The following is a 16,331-nucleotide window of genomic DNA, read 5'->3' as shown; positions in this document are numbered from 1 at the left end:
TGTGATGTCAGCACAGAAGAGCTGTAGAGAATCATTTGATCTCTGGTCCCTCCCTGTGCCCCCTGCTGCTGCTGCCACAGAAAGTTAGTTTGTGATCACTATGGCTCATCTCTCATGTCTGTCCCCTTAGGAGTAAGACTGCAGCTCTCACAGACGACAGGATCAGGACCATGAGTGAATTTATAAGTGGCATCAAATCAGTAAAACTATATGCTTGGGAAAAGTCACTTATAGACCTTATTACCAGATTGAGAAGGTAAGTTTTTGTATATGTCACACCATACTTTTGTACTCCCCTCCACATTTTTAACTGAATTTACTTATTATTTTTGGAGGATAATTACTTTACAGTGTTGCGGTGGTCTCTGCTATACATCAAAGTGAATCAGTCATAATTATATGTATATCTATCCCCACCTTCTTGAATCTCTGCTTTGCACCTCTATTCTACCTCTCTAGGTTACCACAAAGCACCAGGCTAGACTCCCTGTGTTATATAGCAGCTTCCTGCTAGTTATCTATTTTACACATGACAGCATATACATATCAATAATACTTTCTCAATCTGTCCTACCTTCTCCCTCCCACTTTGTGTCTCTGAGATTGTTCTCTGCATCTGTATCTTCATTTATTCTCTGTGAATAGGTTCATCAGTTCTATTTTTCTAGATTCCATATATATGCATTAATATTTGCTTTTCTCTTTCTGACTTACCTCACTCTGTATAACAGGTTCTAGGTTCCCCTACATTACTACAAATGACTTTTCTGAATTAATTTCGAAGTCTTACCAAGTTTTTCACATTATGAAGAACTTAAATGCTATGCACTCCACCCCCAACATGTGGAAGAAAGTTTAAGTAGAATGGGGAGACATCATTTTAACCTGCTCTTTCACTTACTGTCTTCATAAAGGAAAAATTTATATAAAGCTTCTTCAGTACAGTTCAGTCACTCAGTCATGTCCGACTCTTTGTGACCCCATGAATTGCAGCAAGCCAGGCCTTCCTGTCCATCACCAACTCCAGGAGTTTACCCAAACTCATGTCCATAGAGTTGGTGATGCCATCCAGCCATCTCATCCTCTGTCATCCCCTTCTCCTCCTGTCCCCAATTCCTCCCAGCATCAGAGTCTTTTCCAATGAGTCAACTCTTCCCATGAGGTGGCCAAAATACTGGAGTTTCAGCTTTAGCATCAGTCCTTCCAATGAACACCCAGGACTGATCTCCTTTAGAATGGACTGGTTGGATCCCCTTGCAGTCCAAGGGTCTCTCAAGAATCTTCTCCAACACCACAGTTCAAAAGCATCAATTCTTTGTTGCTCAGCTTTCTTCACAGTCCAACTCTCACATCCATACATGACCACTGGTAAAACCATAGCCTTGACTAGATGGACCTTTGTTGGCAAAGTAATGTCTCTGCTTTTAAATATGCTATCTAAAATGGTCATAACTTTCCTTGCAAGGAGTAAGCATCTTTTAATTTAATGGCTGCAGTCACCATCTGCAGTGATTTTGGAGCCGCCCCCCAAAAAGTGTGACACTGTTTCCACTTTTTCCCCATCTATTTCCCATGAAGTGATGGGACCAGATGCCATGATCTTAATTTTCTGAATGTTGAGCATAAAGCCAACCTTTTCACTCTCCTCTTTCATTTTCATCAAGAGGGTCTTTAGCTCCTCTTCACTTTCTGCCATAAGGGTGGTGTCATCTGCATATCTGAGGTTATTGATATTTCTCCCGGCAATCTTGATTCCAGCTTGTGTTTCTTCCAGCCCAGCGTTTCTCATGATGTACTCTGCATATAAGTTAAATAAGGAGGGTGACAATATACAGCCTTGACCTACTCGTTTTCCTATTTGGAACCAGTCTGTTGTTCCATGTCCAGTTCTAACTGTTGCTTCCTGACCTGCATATAGGTTTCTCAAGAGGCAGATAAGGTGGTCTGGTATTCCCATCTCTTTCAGAATTTTCCACAGTTTATTGTGATCCACACAGTCAAAGGCTTTTGCATAGACAATAAGAGAAATAGATGTTTTTCTGGAACTCTCTTGCTTTTTCAATGATCCAGCAGATGTTGGGAATTTGATCTCTGGTTCCTTTGTCTTTTCTAAAACCAGCTTGAACATCTGGAAGTTCACGGTTCACATATTCCTGAAGTCTGGCTTGGAGAATTTTGAGCATTACTTTACTAGCGTGTGAGATGAGTGCAAATGTGCAGTAGTTTTAGTATTCTTTGGCATTGCCTTTCTTTGGGATTGGGATGAAAACTGACCTTTTCCAGTCCTGTGGCCACTGCTGCTTTTTCCAAATTTGCTGGCATATTGAGTGCAGTACTTTCACAGCATCATCTTTTAGGATTTGAGGTAGCTCAGCTGGAATTCCATCACCTCCACTAGCTTTGTTTGTAGTGATGCTTCCTAAGGCCCACTTGACTTCATATTCTATGATGTCTGGCTCTAGGTTAGTGATCACACCATCGTGATTATCTTGTTCATGAAGATCTTTTTTGTACAGTTCTTCTGTGTATTCTTGCCACCTCTTCTTAATATCTTCTGTTTCTGTTATGTTCATACCATTTCTGTCCTTTATTATATCCATCTTTGCATGAAATGTTCCCTTGGTATCTCTAATTTTCTTGAAGAGATCTCTAGTCTTTTCTGTTCTATTGTTTTCCTCTATTTATTTACATTGATCGCTGAGGAAGGCTTTCTTATCTCTCCTTGCTATTCTTTGGAACTCTTCATTCAGATGCTTATATCTTTCTTTTTCTCCTTTGCTTATGTTTCTTATACAGAAATGAATTTCCAAGTATTTCTTAGTACCACAAACCCCCCAAAAGCAGTAATTTCAAGGTGTTAGTATTTTTTTTCCCTGTCTTTTATGTTTATTTTTACCTAACGATATTCCTTAGCTTTTTCACTCTCTGTAAAGGTCTTTCACATATGGAAATCAATTACAAAAGAACTCCACAAGGTAAGTTTTGTTTTCATATCCAATATAGAAACATGAACAGAGACATGGTGGTTAAGTGTTTCAGATAGAAGAGTATGTAATTGCTGGAAATCAGTCTTTAGGTGAAAAGTCCAAAGCATTTTCTTCTGATGATGATAGCAGGTGTATTTTCTGTCCCTCCATGACATCTGTCCTATATTGGAGCTTGTGTGTGAGGCAGTTTCCTCTCTATGCCCCAGCTAATGTCCTCTGCTTTGTACAACTTCAGGATCCTGGGCAGAACCTGGTTTTCTGTCTCTTCTCTTGAAGCAGGTGGCTTTTGCCTATTGTCAATTCAGGGTACAGAATGGGCTTGTTGTCATTATTTAGTCTCTAAATCATGTCCATCTCTTTATGACCCCACGCAGTATAGCCTGCCAGGCTCCTCACCATGGGATTTTCTAGGCAAGAATACTGGAGTGGGTTGCCATTTCCTTCTCTACAGAAGATGCTCGTATTTGAGATGATGACATTCAAACTAAAACTATAGCTTGCTGTAGCACAAATGGCGAGATTATAGAGATTGGATGTAACTGTATCAGGCAAAACTTTATGAATTGCCAAGGTTCAGCCCCGGCTGATCCAGGGTATTCGCGCTCCAGATGGAGACTCAGCTGGAAGTTAAGGAGAAAAATGACATGGGGAGACCAAGCTTTGGTGAGCAAGGCCCGTAGCTTTGTTTTCAACAGGGGCTTTTATACCCTAAGTTACACATAGAGGATAATAGGGGATGCAAAGTCAGCAGTCTTTGATCCTTATCAAAAACCAGGGTTTCTATCCTGCAAATTTATCGTATACAAATGGTTTAGGTGATTTACATCATCTTCTGGCCAGAAGGCCTATTAACATTTTATGACTCTTGACAAAGACTTATTTTCTCTAAGAGTAATTATTTTAAGTTTTGGCGCCATCTTTCGAAGGTGTTAGATAAAATTGCATTCCTATAGGGCAGAGGTGCAATGGGTTTACAACAAAGGAAAGAATTTACTACCTTAAGGGTCTAAAGTTGCTAACACCAAGGTCACTACTTATTTTTTCTACATACCAACTATATTAATTAATACACATTCAAGGATACAATACAGGGGATGTGGAAACTTGGCAACAAGCATTGGCTCATCGATGAAATCTTTTACTAGTTTTATTCTGGCAGTTTCTAACTCTCTGAGAGGCTCTAAGCTATTTGAATATCTTAAGCTTCCCATGCCTCTCGAGGCTGGGAGACTGTAAACAATCATATGCATAGCTGTAGGAGTCCGGGTAAACTTGTCAGGCGAGAGCTATCTGAGGGGTTTGGATTTAAACACTCCTAATTGCCCAGGAACTTTATTAATTGGAGCTGTAAGTTAACTCCTTGACAGAGAGAGTGAGATGGTGGGGGGGTGGGGGGGGTGGGGACAGCCCCTAGTAAAGTCAGAGATGAGAGCACAAAGCAATAAAATAGGCAGACTCTGGTTTTTGGGGGTAGATGCTCAAGAATATCCAGGGGAACTCCTGAGGCTCGATCCCGCCTTTGCGTATGCCGAGACTCCTTCCTCATGACCTTTGTCACGAGTGGAATGCCTCACCGGCTCCCAGCAATGAATCATTATTATTTATTCCAAACAGAACCATGAAAACACTATGTTGTTTTCTTTGTAGAATACTTTTCTACATTTTCTTATCTACGGTATTTTTCTACATCTTTCATTTAAATATCTGATGAGTGTTTTACTCCAGCACACGGTACTTAGAATTCTCTGTTATCTCCCTGTCACTTCTTTGCACCTTTGCGGGGGCCCTCCCTCTGATGGAAATACACTCGCATCTTCTTTATTCTCTGGCCTCTGCCAACCCTGACTTCAGCTTATCTTCTCAAGATCCACATTCATGCAACTTGTTCTCACTCCACTGCTCCATGTTACACAACTCTGCTCTGAACTCCTGTGGGGGCTCTGTGGCTGCCTCTGTCTAATGTCTTTGTGTGTCAGAGTCTTAGGGTGTCTTATTCTGTTCCTCCACAAGTTCATGAGCTCCTGGAGGTGATGGGCTGTATCTTTTGTCATCTGTGCGGAGCCTGACCCAGGACTTGTGGTTTTGAATGCTTGTTGAATGAATGTTCAAACCCAGTCTCACTGGTCCAAAATGTTTTAAAAAGTGTGACTCTAAGTCTTCTTTTAGTTGGAAGAGTGAAGTCTTGCTGCAGAGTGTGGTCCTGGTTTGGGGGCAGACCTCCGGGTGTGCACTGTGTAGTGTCTCCATGATGTGAGGGATAGTTTATCTGTGCCCACTCCCTCAAAAGGGGCCACTCACACAGGGCACTTGAATTCGTGCCTTGGATGTAGATGAATGTTTTAAAATCTATTTTCTCCTCTCTTTTCCAGGAAGGAAATTTCCAAGATTTTGCAAAGTTCCTACCTTAGAGGAATGAATTTGGCATCATTTTTTGCTGTAACCAAAATCATGATTTTTGTCACCTTCATCACCAATGTGGTTCTTGAAAAGGTGATTACAGCCAGCCAAGTGTTTGTGGTGGTGATGCTGTATGAGGCTCTGCGGTTTACGAGCACCCTCTACTTCCCCATGGCCATCGAGAAGGTGTCAGAGGCCATCATCAGTATCCAAAGAATCAAGGTTTGGGAACAAATAACTTTTTAAAGTTGTAGGTGTATTTTACATAAAATGCCTTCTTTTATTTTGTGTGACTGTGTGCCAGTTAGGTGAGGTTTAGCTCTGTGCCAAAGCTGGTAGTCATTCCAAACTCTTATGTACTCCCCTCTCTTCTTTGATAGAGTATATTATAAATATCATAAGTTCCCTGCTCATTTATTGGCAGCAGTAGCAACAACACAGGACTCTCTACATACAAGTGATGACATCAGGGTGATTAATATGTCTAAAAACAAGAGAAACTAACAGGTTGCTTCTCCTGTGCTAACTCAAATGACTAGACAGTCAGCGTGCACAGTCTTGGAGTGAACAGGATTCCTCTCTGGGCTGGGAAGGAAAAAACTTGCTGAGAGCTCCTTCTTCCTTGGGCAGGAAGATTTACTTAGTTCTCTGTTGGAAACGGGTTCTTTCCTGCATAGGTGGTTTGCTTGTTAATTTCTGAGCTTGGCTTTTGGATCTGCCTTTTCCTCTCTGCCTCTTTTCACTGCTTAATTCTGTCTCTAGCTGGACTCTTCCCTTCAAATTTGTGATTCCCACCATACCCCCTATGTTTTTTTCCCCTGCTGTCCCTAAATTGCCTGGGGTAAATAATTTATATCTCCAAGACAAGGGTCTGGCACACAGTAGGTGATCAGTTATTCATGTGTTTGTGAATAAATCTAAAATGAAAATAAACTGGTTCTGTGAGTCAGCCTGGGCATGAGCTTGAGTGTCTAGGCTTTTGAAAAATCTGACTTGTTTCTACTTCTCCACAGTGATGGGCAACTAGTAATAGATATCTAGTGAAGTTAGATAGTTCTCCATGTGATTATATTTTATTTTGGAGTCTTGTCAAAAAAGCCAATCTTTTCTGTGATGAAGTTTCTATGCTATAAAAAACCATTTCCCATAAAACACATCAGTCATATGGGGTCAGTTCTGGTCCCCTGAGTTTGTCATTCTTTCTGATGGGGGCTTCTAGCAACACTTATAAGGCTTGGTCCATGCAACTTGTTAAAAAATTCCTTTTTCCTGGCTTTCACATCTTCAAATAAGACATTTAGGAAAATCCTTGGACTGTAGTGACATTCTTAGTGACACATTAACATATCCAGATGGAAGCTTCATATGTGTGTTGTACTATTGTGGTTTTGTTATTACTGCTGCTGCTGCTGCTGTCTTTGATCGTGGCTACCAGTGATCTACTTATGGTCTGGGCCCTCTTGAACTCTTTATGCATCATGCCATCTCATTTAATCCGGAAAGCAATTGAGTGGTAAACATTAGTGTCACCGCTTTACAGATAAGGAAACAGCTTCCTTTATCAGTTGAAATAGCTCACCCATCCTCACACAGCTTGCAAATGACAGAAGTAGGATTCTGACCAAAGCCTGGTTTCTTAACCACTGTTACATTGCTGTCTATGTACCTTCTGTCATGTGGACTATCTCATTAAGTATGTTTTTTAATCATCTTTTCTTACTCTGAAGACCTTTGAAGTCCCTGTGTTTTGAAGAATCAAGTTGTAAACTCTGTGCTCCACTGGCCTCTCTGTTTGTTTCTCAGCACATGGGGACTGGGGTGGGGAGGAGGAAAGGGGTTTGCCTGTGACCTGCCATATGCATCCTTACTTTGAGGTCTTGGCTCACTCTATTCAGCCTCTTGGATTGATTTCCCTTCTGTCCTTGATTTAAGTAAATGCTTCTGAGCCTCCAGCAGCCCCATGACCCTCTCCCAGCACTTTTGTTGATATTGATCTGGGGTTTCCATCTATGTGCACAGCAGCCTCTTGTCAGGTGGGGTGATGCTGACTCCCTGGGAGTGTTCTGAGCCCTTGACAGCAGACTGTCTCTGGTGGTTCTTTAGTGTAGTGTCTGGTCCATGCTGGACACATCATGGGTATCAAATAAATGCTGGATTGACTGAGACAACAGTTACAGGACATGACTGGGCCCCTATAAAGGCCCAGGGTGGGTCAGTCTGCACTAGAAGCTGGAGAAATACAGAGGAGGGAGCAGATTAGAGATAGGCATCCCTGGAACATTGGGTCTTGATGGGAGTGTCAAATCAGGGGAACAAATCTTATCCAGAGTGGGGATAGGTCTGAATCTTCTGCTTGTTCTGTGCATCCATCTGTGTATCTGAACCCAGCCCAACTGGACTTGGTGGACCTACTCTCTAAAGAGAGGAGCTAGCTGTGCCCTGCACAGCCAGGTGTTCATGTAGCTCCTGCTGGCCTGGCTCCTGGGCCTTGTAGTAAACTAGAAACACTCTTATTTGTTTAACAAAAATTGTCTTGATGGCTATCATAAAAGAAGATTTATAACATGAGGCTTTATGCTAAAATTCATCTCTAGTCCGAAGGTGCTCTTGAGACAGAATTCCCTCCTCTTTGGAGTTGGTCAGTCTAGTTTCTCTTAAGACCTTTGACTAATTGGATGAGGCCCACCCACGTATGAAAAATAATCTGGTTTACTCAGACTCTACTAATTTAAATGTCGATCTCATCTAAAAATGCTTTCACTGTAATATGTGTTTGAGCAAGTGTCTGGGGGCTGGTCTGCCAAGTGTCTGGCTAATAAAATTAACCATCACATCCTCTTGAATCCCCATATCTTCCTTTGAGCTCCCAGATATGACGTTGTGCTCACTAAGCCATGTATTTATGGATTTCTTTCCTTCCCAGAACTCCAGACTTCTTACAGACAGTGCCTTGTTCATTTTCGTAGTTCTCAGAAATAGCAGATGCTCAGAACATGTGCAACTGAAAGGACTTTCCAGCTCCATCATGTCTGGGATCCTGCAAATACCTAACCGTTAAGCATGGTTGAAGTGGAGACAGTGATAACTCTGATTCTCTGATGGATGATGTGATGCACCAGAGAGTGTAGTGGGAAAGGGGTCCTGTAGAAGGTTTTCAGAGAATTGTGCTCAAATACGTGGGTGGATTTTTTACTTCTTTTCTACTAAAATGAACTCAATGTCTAAGGCCTGAGACTTATTCCTGTGTAGCTGTGTGCAGTAACATTAAAATTATGATCTGGGGAGAACTTTGAATTTTCCTTGTGCTGACTTTGTCAGGCTACTTTGTGTCCTGATGAAGGACACACCTTTGACTTGGGAAAAACACCTAAAGTTTCTCTTTGTGGCTGGAAGGTGGTCTTGGAATTTAGAGGTCTGTTGATGGTAGTTTGCAGTAAAGCCAGGGCAAATAGCTGAGAATAAGAGCGGTGAGGTTGTTTGCATTGGAAACTGCTCCATGGTGTGTTGAAGTAATCTTGGAAGTTTTTTGTTTTTTGTTTTAGATCCTAGTAATAGAAACTTCTTCAACCCATTTAGTTTTACAACCCTATAAAGAATGTAGGTCTTTAGTTCATGAGAATCACCTGGTGTGCTTATTAAAACTAAATTATCACATCTTGGAGTTTCTGATTCACTATTCCTTTGCTGGGGTCCAACTTACCTATGTCTTTAGTAAGTGTCCCTGTGTCCCTGAAAATAAATCACGTTTGGGAAACATCACCCTAGTTGTAGAAAGAAATCTAAAATGTACCTTAGCAAATGCAAAAGATAACAGGACCTTTTTAAAACTAAAATCAGTTGAGAGGAAAAAGCTGTCTTGATTTATGCTTGACTTTTGTGGGTCAAATTTGAATTTATTCATCCAATCATTCCACAGAATAATAAGTCTGGTGCAGCCTTGAGTATGGTACAGATGAGTATATACAGTGGCAAGTAAGCAACTGCAGAGAAGTCCTTCCTACTTGCAATTTATGTTTCATCAAGTGGGAGGTTAATAAAGTATCAAACAGTGATACCTGATGTGCATTTCTGTGTCAATAGTCCTTGGAAGGAAAAGTCTAAGGGGCTATGAGGTGCTTTGTCAGAGTCACTGGTATAGTTTTGGAGGTTGTGTTGAGAAGTTTGAGCAGGGAAGGCTAAGCAAGTTACCTGGAGAATTCCATGTGTGGGGGTGTGGGAGATGGGAGGCTGATGCTTCACATTTCCCTGGGGATGGTCATGTGACAAAGGCCTTTTGTGGATAAGAAGGGGGATCCGTGCATTTGAGTAACCAGAAATGTCTGAGGCTGCAGAGTAGAGAGCTAGAGGCCTCAGGAGGGGCCCATACAGGATCCTACAGGAAACATTAAGGTTTTTATCATCTCAAAACTCAGCCTGGCTGCAGCCTGGAGAACAGGGCAATGATATGTGTTAGGGACCCAGAGCAGAGTCAGGGAGATGAGTGTGTCAGCAGTGTGTGCAGTACATGGTCCAGGGATGAGATCATGTGGTTTGGTTTAGGGTGAAATAGAGAGACTTGGCCATATTTGAGAGCCGCTCAGGGGCACATTTTGAGTTGGGTATTAGGGGCGGGAATGGGAGAGGTGGATGTCAGGCTGCTTTGGTTTTTCAGGCTGTAAAATCACCTGGATTCACGATGATAAGGAATGTTAAGAGAGAACCAAATCTGAGGAGATGACTAGCCTGGACTTAGTTTTAGATTCTGAGAGCATTTAAAAATACTCAGTGTTTGCTGTAAGACCCACCTCACTGAGCAGCCATTGGCTGGATTCAACCTCCTGTCCTGTTATTTAACAGGTAGCAGCAATTATCAGATAATCATTTTCTTCCGTTCCCTGCCTCTCACTTAGATGTGATGATGCCCAACTAGAAGGTGAAAAGGGCCGCAGGAGTGAAAGAAAAGGTCAACTGAGTTTACGGACCAGGTGGTCAGAACTGGGCAAGATTTGACCACAGATGGGCTGGAGGTGTGGTGGACATGCAGAGTTTAAAACACAGTGTGGTACTGAGCCCTGCTGCCCCACAGCCTCCTGAAGCCTGGGGCTCAGTAGACTAGGTGGTTCATCATCCAGCATTTCTGCTCACGTCATGTCTGGCAGCCCCAGGAAGGAAACCCACTACCCCTGCCCATCTTGGATGGGGTACGGTGGTCCATCCCCATGGGCAGAACTACACATGGTCTTCATAGTGTTGTGTCTTCTTGTTTTCATGTGCTTTTCAATGTCATTTTTCCCATGTACAAAATATGAATGATTTACTGTGACTTTATAGGCCCCAGAAACCCCTCTATTTTATCTTAATAAGGAAAATGGACTGAAGCTCTTATCTTTGAATGACTCCAGTAGGATTGTAAATATCTTGAAAGCACTATAAGTCTTCAGTGACTTTCATATCCAGTAAAATGTGTCTCTGAAGTTATATTATTCACAAAACTGCTTAGGTTTTCCCCCACCAGCCACTGGGAAGTCAATCTTTTTGGCTGAAGTTATGACTTTGATATTTTCCCACATGATCTGTTCTGGGTCTGCACATCATCTGTATTTTATTTTTGGCCTTTTTTTTTTTTTTTTTTTTTTTATCAGCATGAGTCCTAGAAAAAAATCCAGCCAGCACTTCTGACACCTTTACAAGCTGGTTATGTGCTGGAATCTCATTTAACCCCTAGAAGATTGTGACATCTTTCCTCACTCAACCTATTATTTGTGGAGAAGTGTTGGGAAGTTCTGTCCTACTATGTACACACTGATGGTGTCTGGTATCACTGACTCGATGGACATGAGTTTAAGCAAGCTTCAGGAACTGGTGATGGACAGGGAAGCCTAGCGTGCTGTAGTCCATGGGGTCACAAAGAGTTGGACACAACTGAGTGACTGAACTGAACACATGCACACACTGAATATTGAGTTTTTGTCTTGGTAACATATTTAAGCTGAAATTGGTATTTGATTCTGTCTAGACAAGATGTACAATATATGCATACAAGTTTTTGCTTGTTGCTGTGTTATCTCAGTCTATGTAAAGCTGTAGCAATGCAGGTTGCATGGATTTGAAGAGCCCTGTAACCTATTCCTTCCCTTACCCATGATTTGCTGACTCTGTACAAGGCTCGGTCTCTGTTGGAGTTGGAACTAGTGTCTGTAAGTGTGTGAGTGATGTAGTGTCTATATCTCCTGTGTGACATACAGGAGAACCCCTCATGGGATTCAGAGATAGGGAGGACAGTGCCAGCTGGTGATGTCCTGACAGGTTCCCAGGAGGATTAGCTTTTGAGATGGACTGGAAGGGTGGGTGGGTTAGTACTCAGGGTGTCCAGACAGAGGCCACCTGGGGAGTGTGGACTTAGGTGCTTATGGATCACTGGGGGATATTAAGTATGGTAGACTGCCGGGCTCCAGCCCTGGCTGATCCAGGGAGTTCGAAGCAGGGACAGCGTCGGTGAGGATCAGGATACAATAGCTTCAATTAGATATTAATTAGAGATATAAAGAGTAATAGAATGAAGATAGCTCAGTAGGAAAATTCAGTGGAGAAAAGAGGCTGAGTAGCTTGGTTTACGCGGGAGACCAATAAAACTTCAAGACAAGAAGTTTGCACCACTTATGTAGGCCGCAGGCGTCCTTCTGTTCTCCCGAAGGAGAGGAGACACTGACGCCTCCCTGGTCGGATCTTAGAAGACCAGAAAAAATTAGTAAGCTTGGTGGGTTCCGCACTCCAGATGGAGACTCAGCCATAGTTTGAGAGAGCGACATGGGGAGACCAGTATTTCGAGAAACTGATCCCAATTCTTTATTTTCTATGGTCTACTTTTACACACTGAGATGTTATACAAAAGTCACACGGGGTCAGCAGTCCTGACTTTTATCAAAGTCAGGTGCTTCATACAAATGTATACAGAGGTCTTAGGGGTGTTACATCATCTTCTGGCCAGGGGGCCTGCTGACAATTTATGATCCTCTCCTTGTGACAGCGGCCAGTCAACCAGGACACTTATTTCTCCAGGGGTGATTATTCTTAAAACAGACGCCACCCAAATAAAGTTACATTCCTATAGGGTGAGGGTGTAGTGGGTTTTAGTTAAGGAAAGAATTTACTTGGCCTAAGGCCTAACGTGATTTATATCAAAGGTTAATACTTATTTCTTCTATATATTCATTAATGTGTGTAAGGGCAGGGGATGTGGAGACTTAGCAACAAACATTAGCTCAACAAATGAAAAACCCTTCACCAATACAATTTCTAATCAGCCCATTATACTTATACTAATGGTTTTCTAACTTTTCTAAGGAACCTGTTTTTAGGAGGTTTAAAGCATCTCATGCCTCTCACAGTTGGGAGGCTGTGAGCAATCACATGTGGCTGGACAAGCCTGTCAGGCAGGCTAGAGAACCTTCAGAGGAGTTTGTAGGTTAAAACACTCTTGTCACACCCAGGAGTTTTTATTAACTGGAGCTCTAAGTTAACTCCTTCTCCGAAAGAGGTGGTGGGGGACAGCCCCCCGTAAAGTCAGAGGTGTAGGTGACAGCACAAAGTAGTAAAGTAGGCAGGCTCTGGTTATGGGAGTAGATGCTCGAGGATTTCCAGGGGGACTCCTGAGGCTCAATCCCGCCTTTGCATATGTCGAGCCTCCTTCCTCATGACCTTTGCCATGGCCGGAGTGCCTCCCACTGGTTCCCCGCATCATTCTCAGAGGTGTTGTAAAGAGATCAGGAAGGAGTGCAGTTGGGGAGGGCCAGGGAAGGAACCAGGGAAAAAACCCAAGAATATTATATCAGTATTTGAAATGATTAATAGTAAGTTAGACTCTGAAATTATGTTGCTTCAAGAGAAAAGGAAAATTGGGAGATGAATGAGCTGTGGCAGAACAGACAAGAGCTGCTACGTGACTGATGATGGGAGAGGTGATGTGGAGACAGAACTCAGGTTGTGGTGATTGAGAGCCTGCAGAGGAGTCCTCAGACCACCGTCCATCCATTCCGCCCCCTGCTGGACATGGGCTCAGGGCGGGGAGGAGTAGTTGTGCCCCATGTTAGGTTCTCAGTGAGCCTGGATGAGAGGAGGAGGAAATGAGAAGATCTTATCTCCTGACTGCTGGTCTTTGAGAGAAATGCAAGGGTACTGCTTTCTTTTTCCTGCACAGAAGCAGGTTTTCATGATCACTTTTTGCCAATTGTTTTTTTGGAGAGGAAGATTGCAATCACATTTGTAGCTCTGTGGTGTGATAGGTGAGAATGTCAAAGACTTGAAGGATGTTTATGATTTTAGGGGAGTAGGTTCCTATTCAAATGTTTTCTTTCTCAAACATCCCCAGAAGCTTTTATCAGTTGCCCCTGTGTTGGTAGGGAATTGGTTTGCATCTGGGTCCTAGAATTGCCCATATTAAAGCTGCTTACAAGGATAGTTTGCTTTTCTCTCATACAAGAGTCCTTGTAAGGATCTATATTCTCTTCCTGGGGCTGCCTTTACAAAGTAACACAAACCACAAGACCTAAAATCACAGAAGTATATTATTTCACAGACCTGGAGGCTGAAAGTCTGAAATCAAGGTGTCAGCAGGGCCACGATCTCTCGAAATCCTATAAGGGGGACTCCTTTGTCAGCTCTGTTAACTTAAATGGTTTCAGACAAACCTTGTTTTTTCTAGGCTTGTAATTGCCATCACTCCAGCCTCTGTCTCCATCATCATCTGCCTGTTTTCTGCCAGTGTGTCTGTCTCTGCATCTCTCTTCTTATAAGGGCACTAATCCTGTTGGATTCAGGGCCCACCCTACTCCACTGTGATCTCACCTTAATGGATTACACCTATAACAACCCTATTTCCAAATATAGTCACATTTTGAGCTAACTGGGGTTAGGACATATCTTTTTTGTGGTGATACAACTTTCCCCATAATAAGTCCCATGGCTAGTGTGAACCTCTACTGTGTTGGGACCCAGACTCTTTCTCTCTTATTGTTACTCCACTGCATGTGACCTTGACCCCACTGGCAGCCTCCAAGGCCCATGACGTGGGGTGGAAGCTGGAAGGTCCTGGTTGCTGTCACTCTCCACTGACCTCTATTTAGCCACGTGGTTGTGCCTATCTGCTTGTGAGGCTGGAGAGAGAGACCCTCCTTCCAAACTGCCACGTGCAGCCAAAATCCAAGGTTTGTTACCACAGAAGAATGAGAGCAGATTTTGAGGACAGTCAGCAGTCTCTGCCACACATTCATAGTTCTTAGGGGTGTGGGTAATGGAGGTGGTCTCAGTTGTTTACTCAATTTCTCTACCACTGTAGTTTCTTTTATTGAGTTATTAATACATCTAACATTTGCAGGGAAGAGAGAGTTTTCTGGTATATGTTTATTTTAGCTTTGTAGTGGTTTACAGGACTTGGTTTTATTCAGCTAAATCACATTGAATGACTGCTAAGTGCTGTGAAAAGAGCAAGAAGTGGAAGATGCAGCCATTCCTGTCGAGCTGGAGAAAAGGCACTGACTAAAGAAAAGAGATAAGTGACAGTGAAAAGATGCTTTTGAAGTATTTTTAAGAGGTAGAAATTTAATAAGAACATTTTCTTTTTAGAATGATAACAAGTGATAGTTAATGAAAAGCAGTGATATTGATTTAACACACATGAGAAAAGCAGAGTGGTCTTAAGTGCTCACATGAGGGTCACGACCCACAACATGCAGAGCCAGAGACTTCATTTAGCATCTCTGCTATAGGTCTTGTGTTTCCAGCCTTTCTTGTGCCACCTGATTGAAGAAGGCCTGGGAATGGCCTTCCTCTCTATGTTTCTAGCAGTGTCACATGATGCTTGGCGCATAGTGGGATTCAGTAAATATGTATGGAATAATTTCCTATCAGCTCCCATGTTTATTGCTGGTAACACAAGACTAAAGCAATATAAATGTCCAGGTTCTAAATGTGTTGGATTTTGGAGCTATATTTTCTCCTTAGGGAAAAACTTGTACACTGAGAAATGCTGAGAAAGTTGCAGACAGACTCATGGCCAGGCCCTCTCTATATTTATGTCATATATACACATGCATATACACACATTACACACACACACACACACACTCCCTTATATAAAGAACTCTATGTATACTATATGTCTTACATTATGAATGTATATACTATATGCTGTAATAATAGTGTATATTATTCTATATATTAGTTTATTCTGATGTGAACCAACACTTCAAGTACAAATGGCAAGACAATTTGTAGGTTGTATAGATTTTTACTGCAAATTCCAGGGAAGCAATTATTTTTGTTTGTGTTTCATCCCATAGACTAAACTGTCTATATTTTTCCTTTTTCTGTAGAACTTTTTGTTACTTGATGAGATATCACAGCTCAACCCTCAACTGCCATCAGATGGTAAAACAATTGTGCACATGAAAGATTTTACTGCTTTTTGGGATAAGGTAATAAGTCCTCCATTCCTAGATCATGACTGCTAATAGATAACTGTGACATAGATTTATTGGAGAATTTTGAGATTTTACCCATGGTGTAAAACTGTGACTTGCACATTTACTGAAAATATGTTATAAAAATTCTCAAAATCAGAGATATTTTTGCAACTAACAGAGATTACATGTAAAATCAGCCTAAGCTATTTGATGTGTTGTCTATTTCATTTTCAAGAGTGCTTTCAACACATTAGCACATCTTGAACTTAAAGTAAATATGTTTGTAATGTTAGAGTTTACAGTACTGGAGAGACAAAATGGCAGGGCAATGCCAGGTTCTGAAGCCTGAACAGGGAGGGAGCTCAGTGTCTGGCCCTGGGAAACTGTGAGGTGTGGAGACAGGAAGCTGAATGTATGTGGCTCATTATTTTGTTGTCATACCTGAGTGATAGTAGTAATATAGAACTCTCAGTATCAGACAAGAAAGGAGTGGAGAAGCTTAAAAACA

General features: G+C 42.1%; 1 protein-coding gene across 1 annotated transcript in view; it reads left to right on the top strand.

Moving 5' to 3' along the window:
• LOC523126 (ATP-binding cassette sub-family C member 4) overlaps positions 1-16,331 on the top strand; it is a 205,713-nt gene that overhangs the window by 34,820 nt on the left and 154,562 nt on the right. The window contains 3 exon segments of the mRNA XM_010810937.4: positions 131-256; positions 5,357-5,606; positions 15,734-15,835. Of these exon segments, the coding sequence (XP_010809239.3) occupies positions 131-256; positions 5,357-5,606; positions 15,734-15,835 (478 nt within the window).

The sequence above is a fragment of the Bos taurus genome, unplaced genomic scaffold (genome assembly GCF_002263795.3).
Source record: "Bos taurus isolate L1 Dominette 01449 registration number 42190680 breed Hereford unplaced genomic scaffold, ARS-UCD2.0 Leftover_ScbfJmS_1899, whole genome shotgun sequence".
In the NCBI taxonomy this organism is placed as follows: domain Eukaryota; kingdom Metazoa; phylum Chordata; class Mammalia; order Artiodactyla; family Bovidae; genus Bos; species Bos taurus.
Note: the sequence above shows the minus strand (reverse complement) of the source record. Positions and strands in the feature narration are given on the sequence as shown.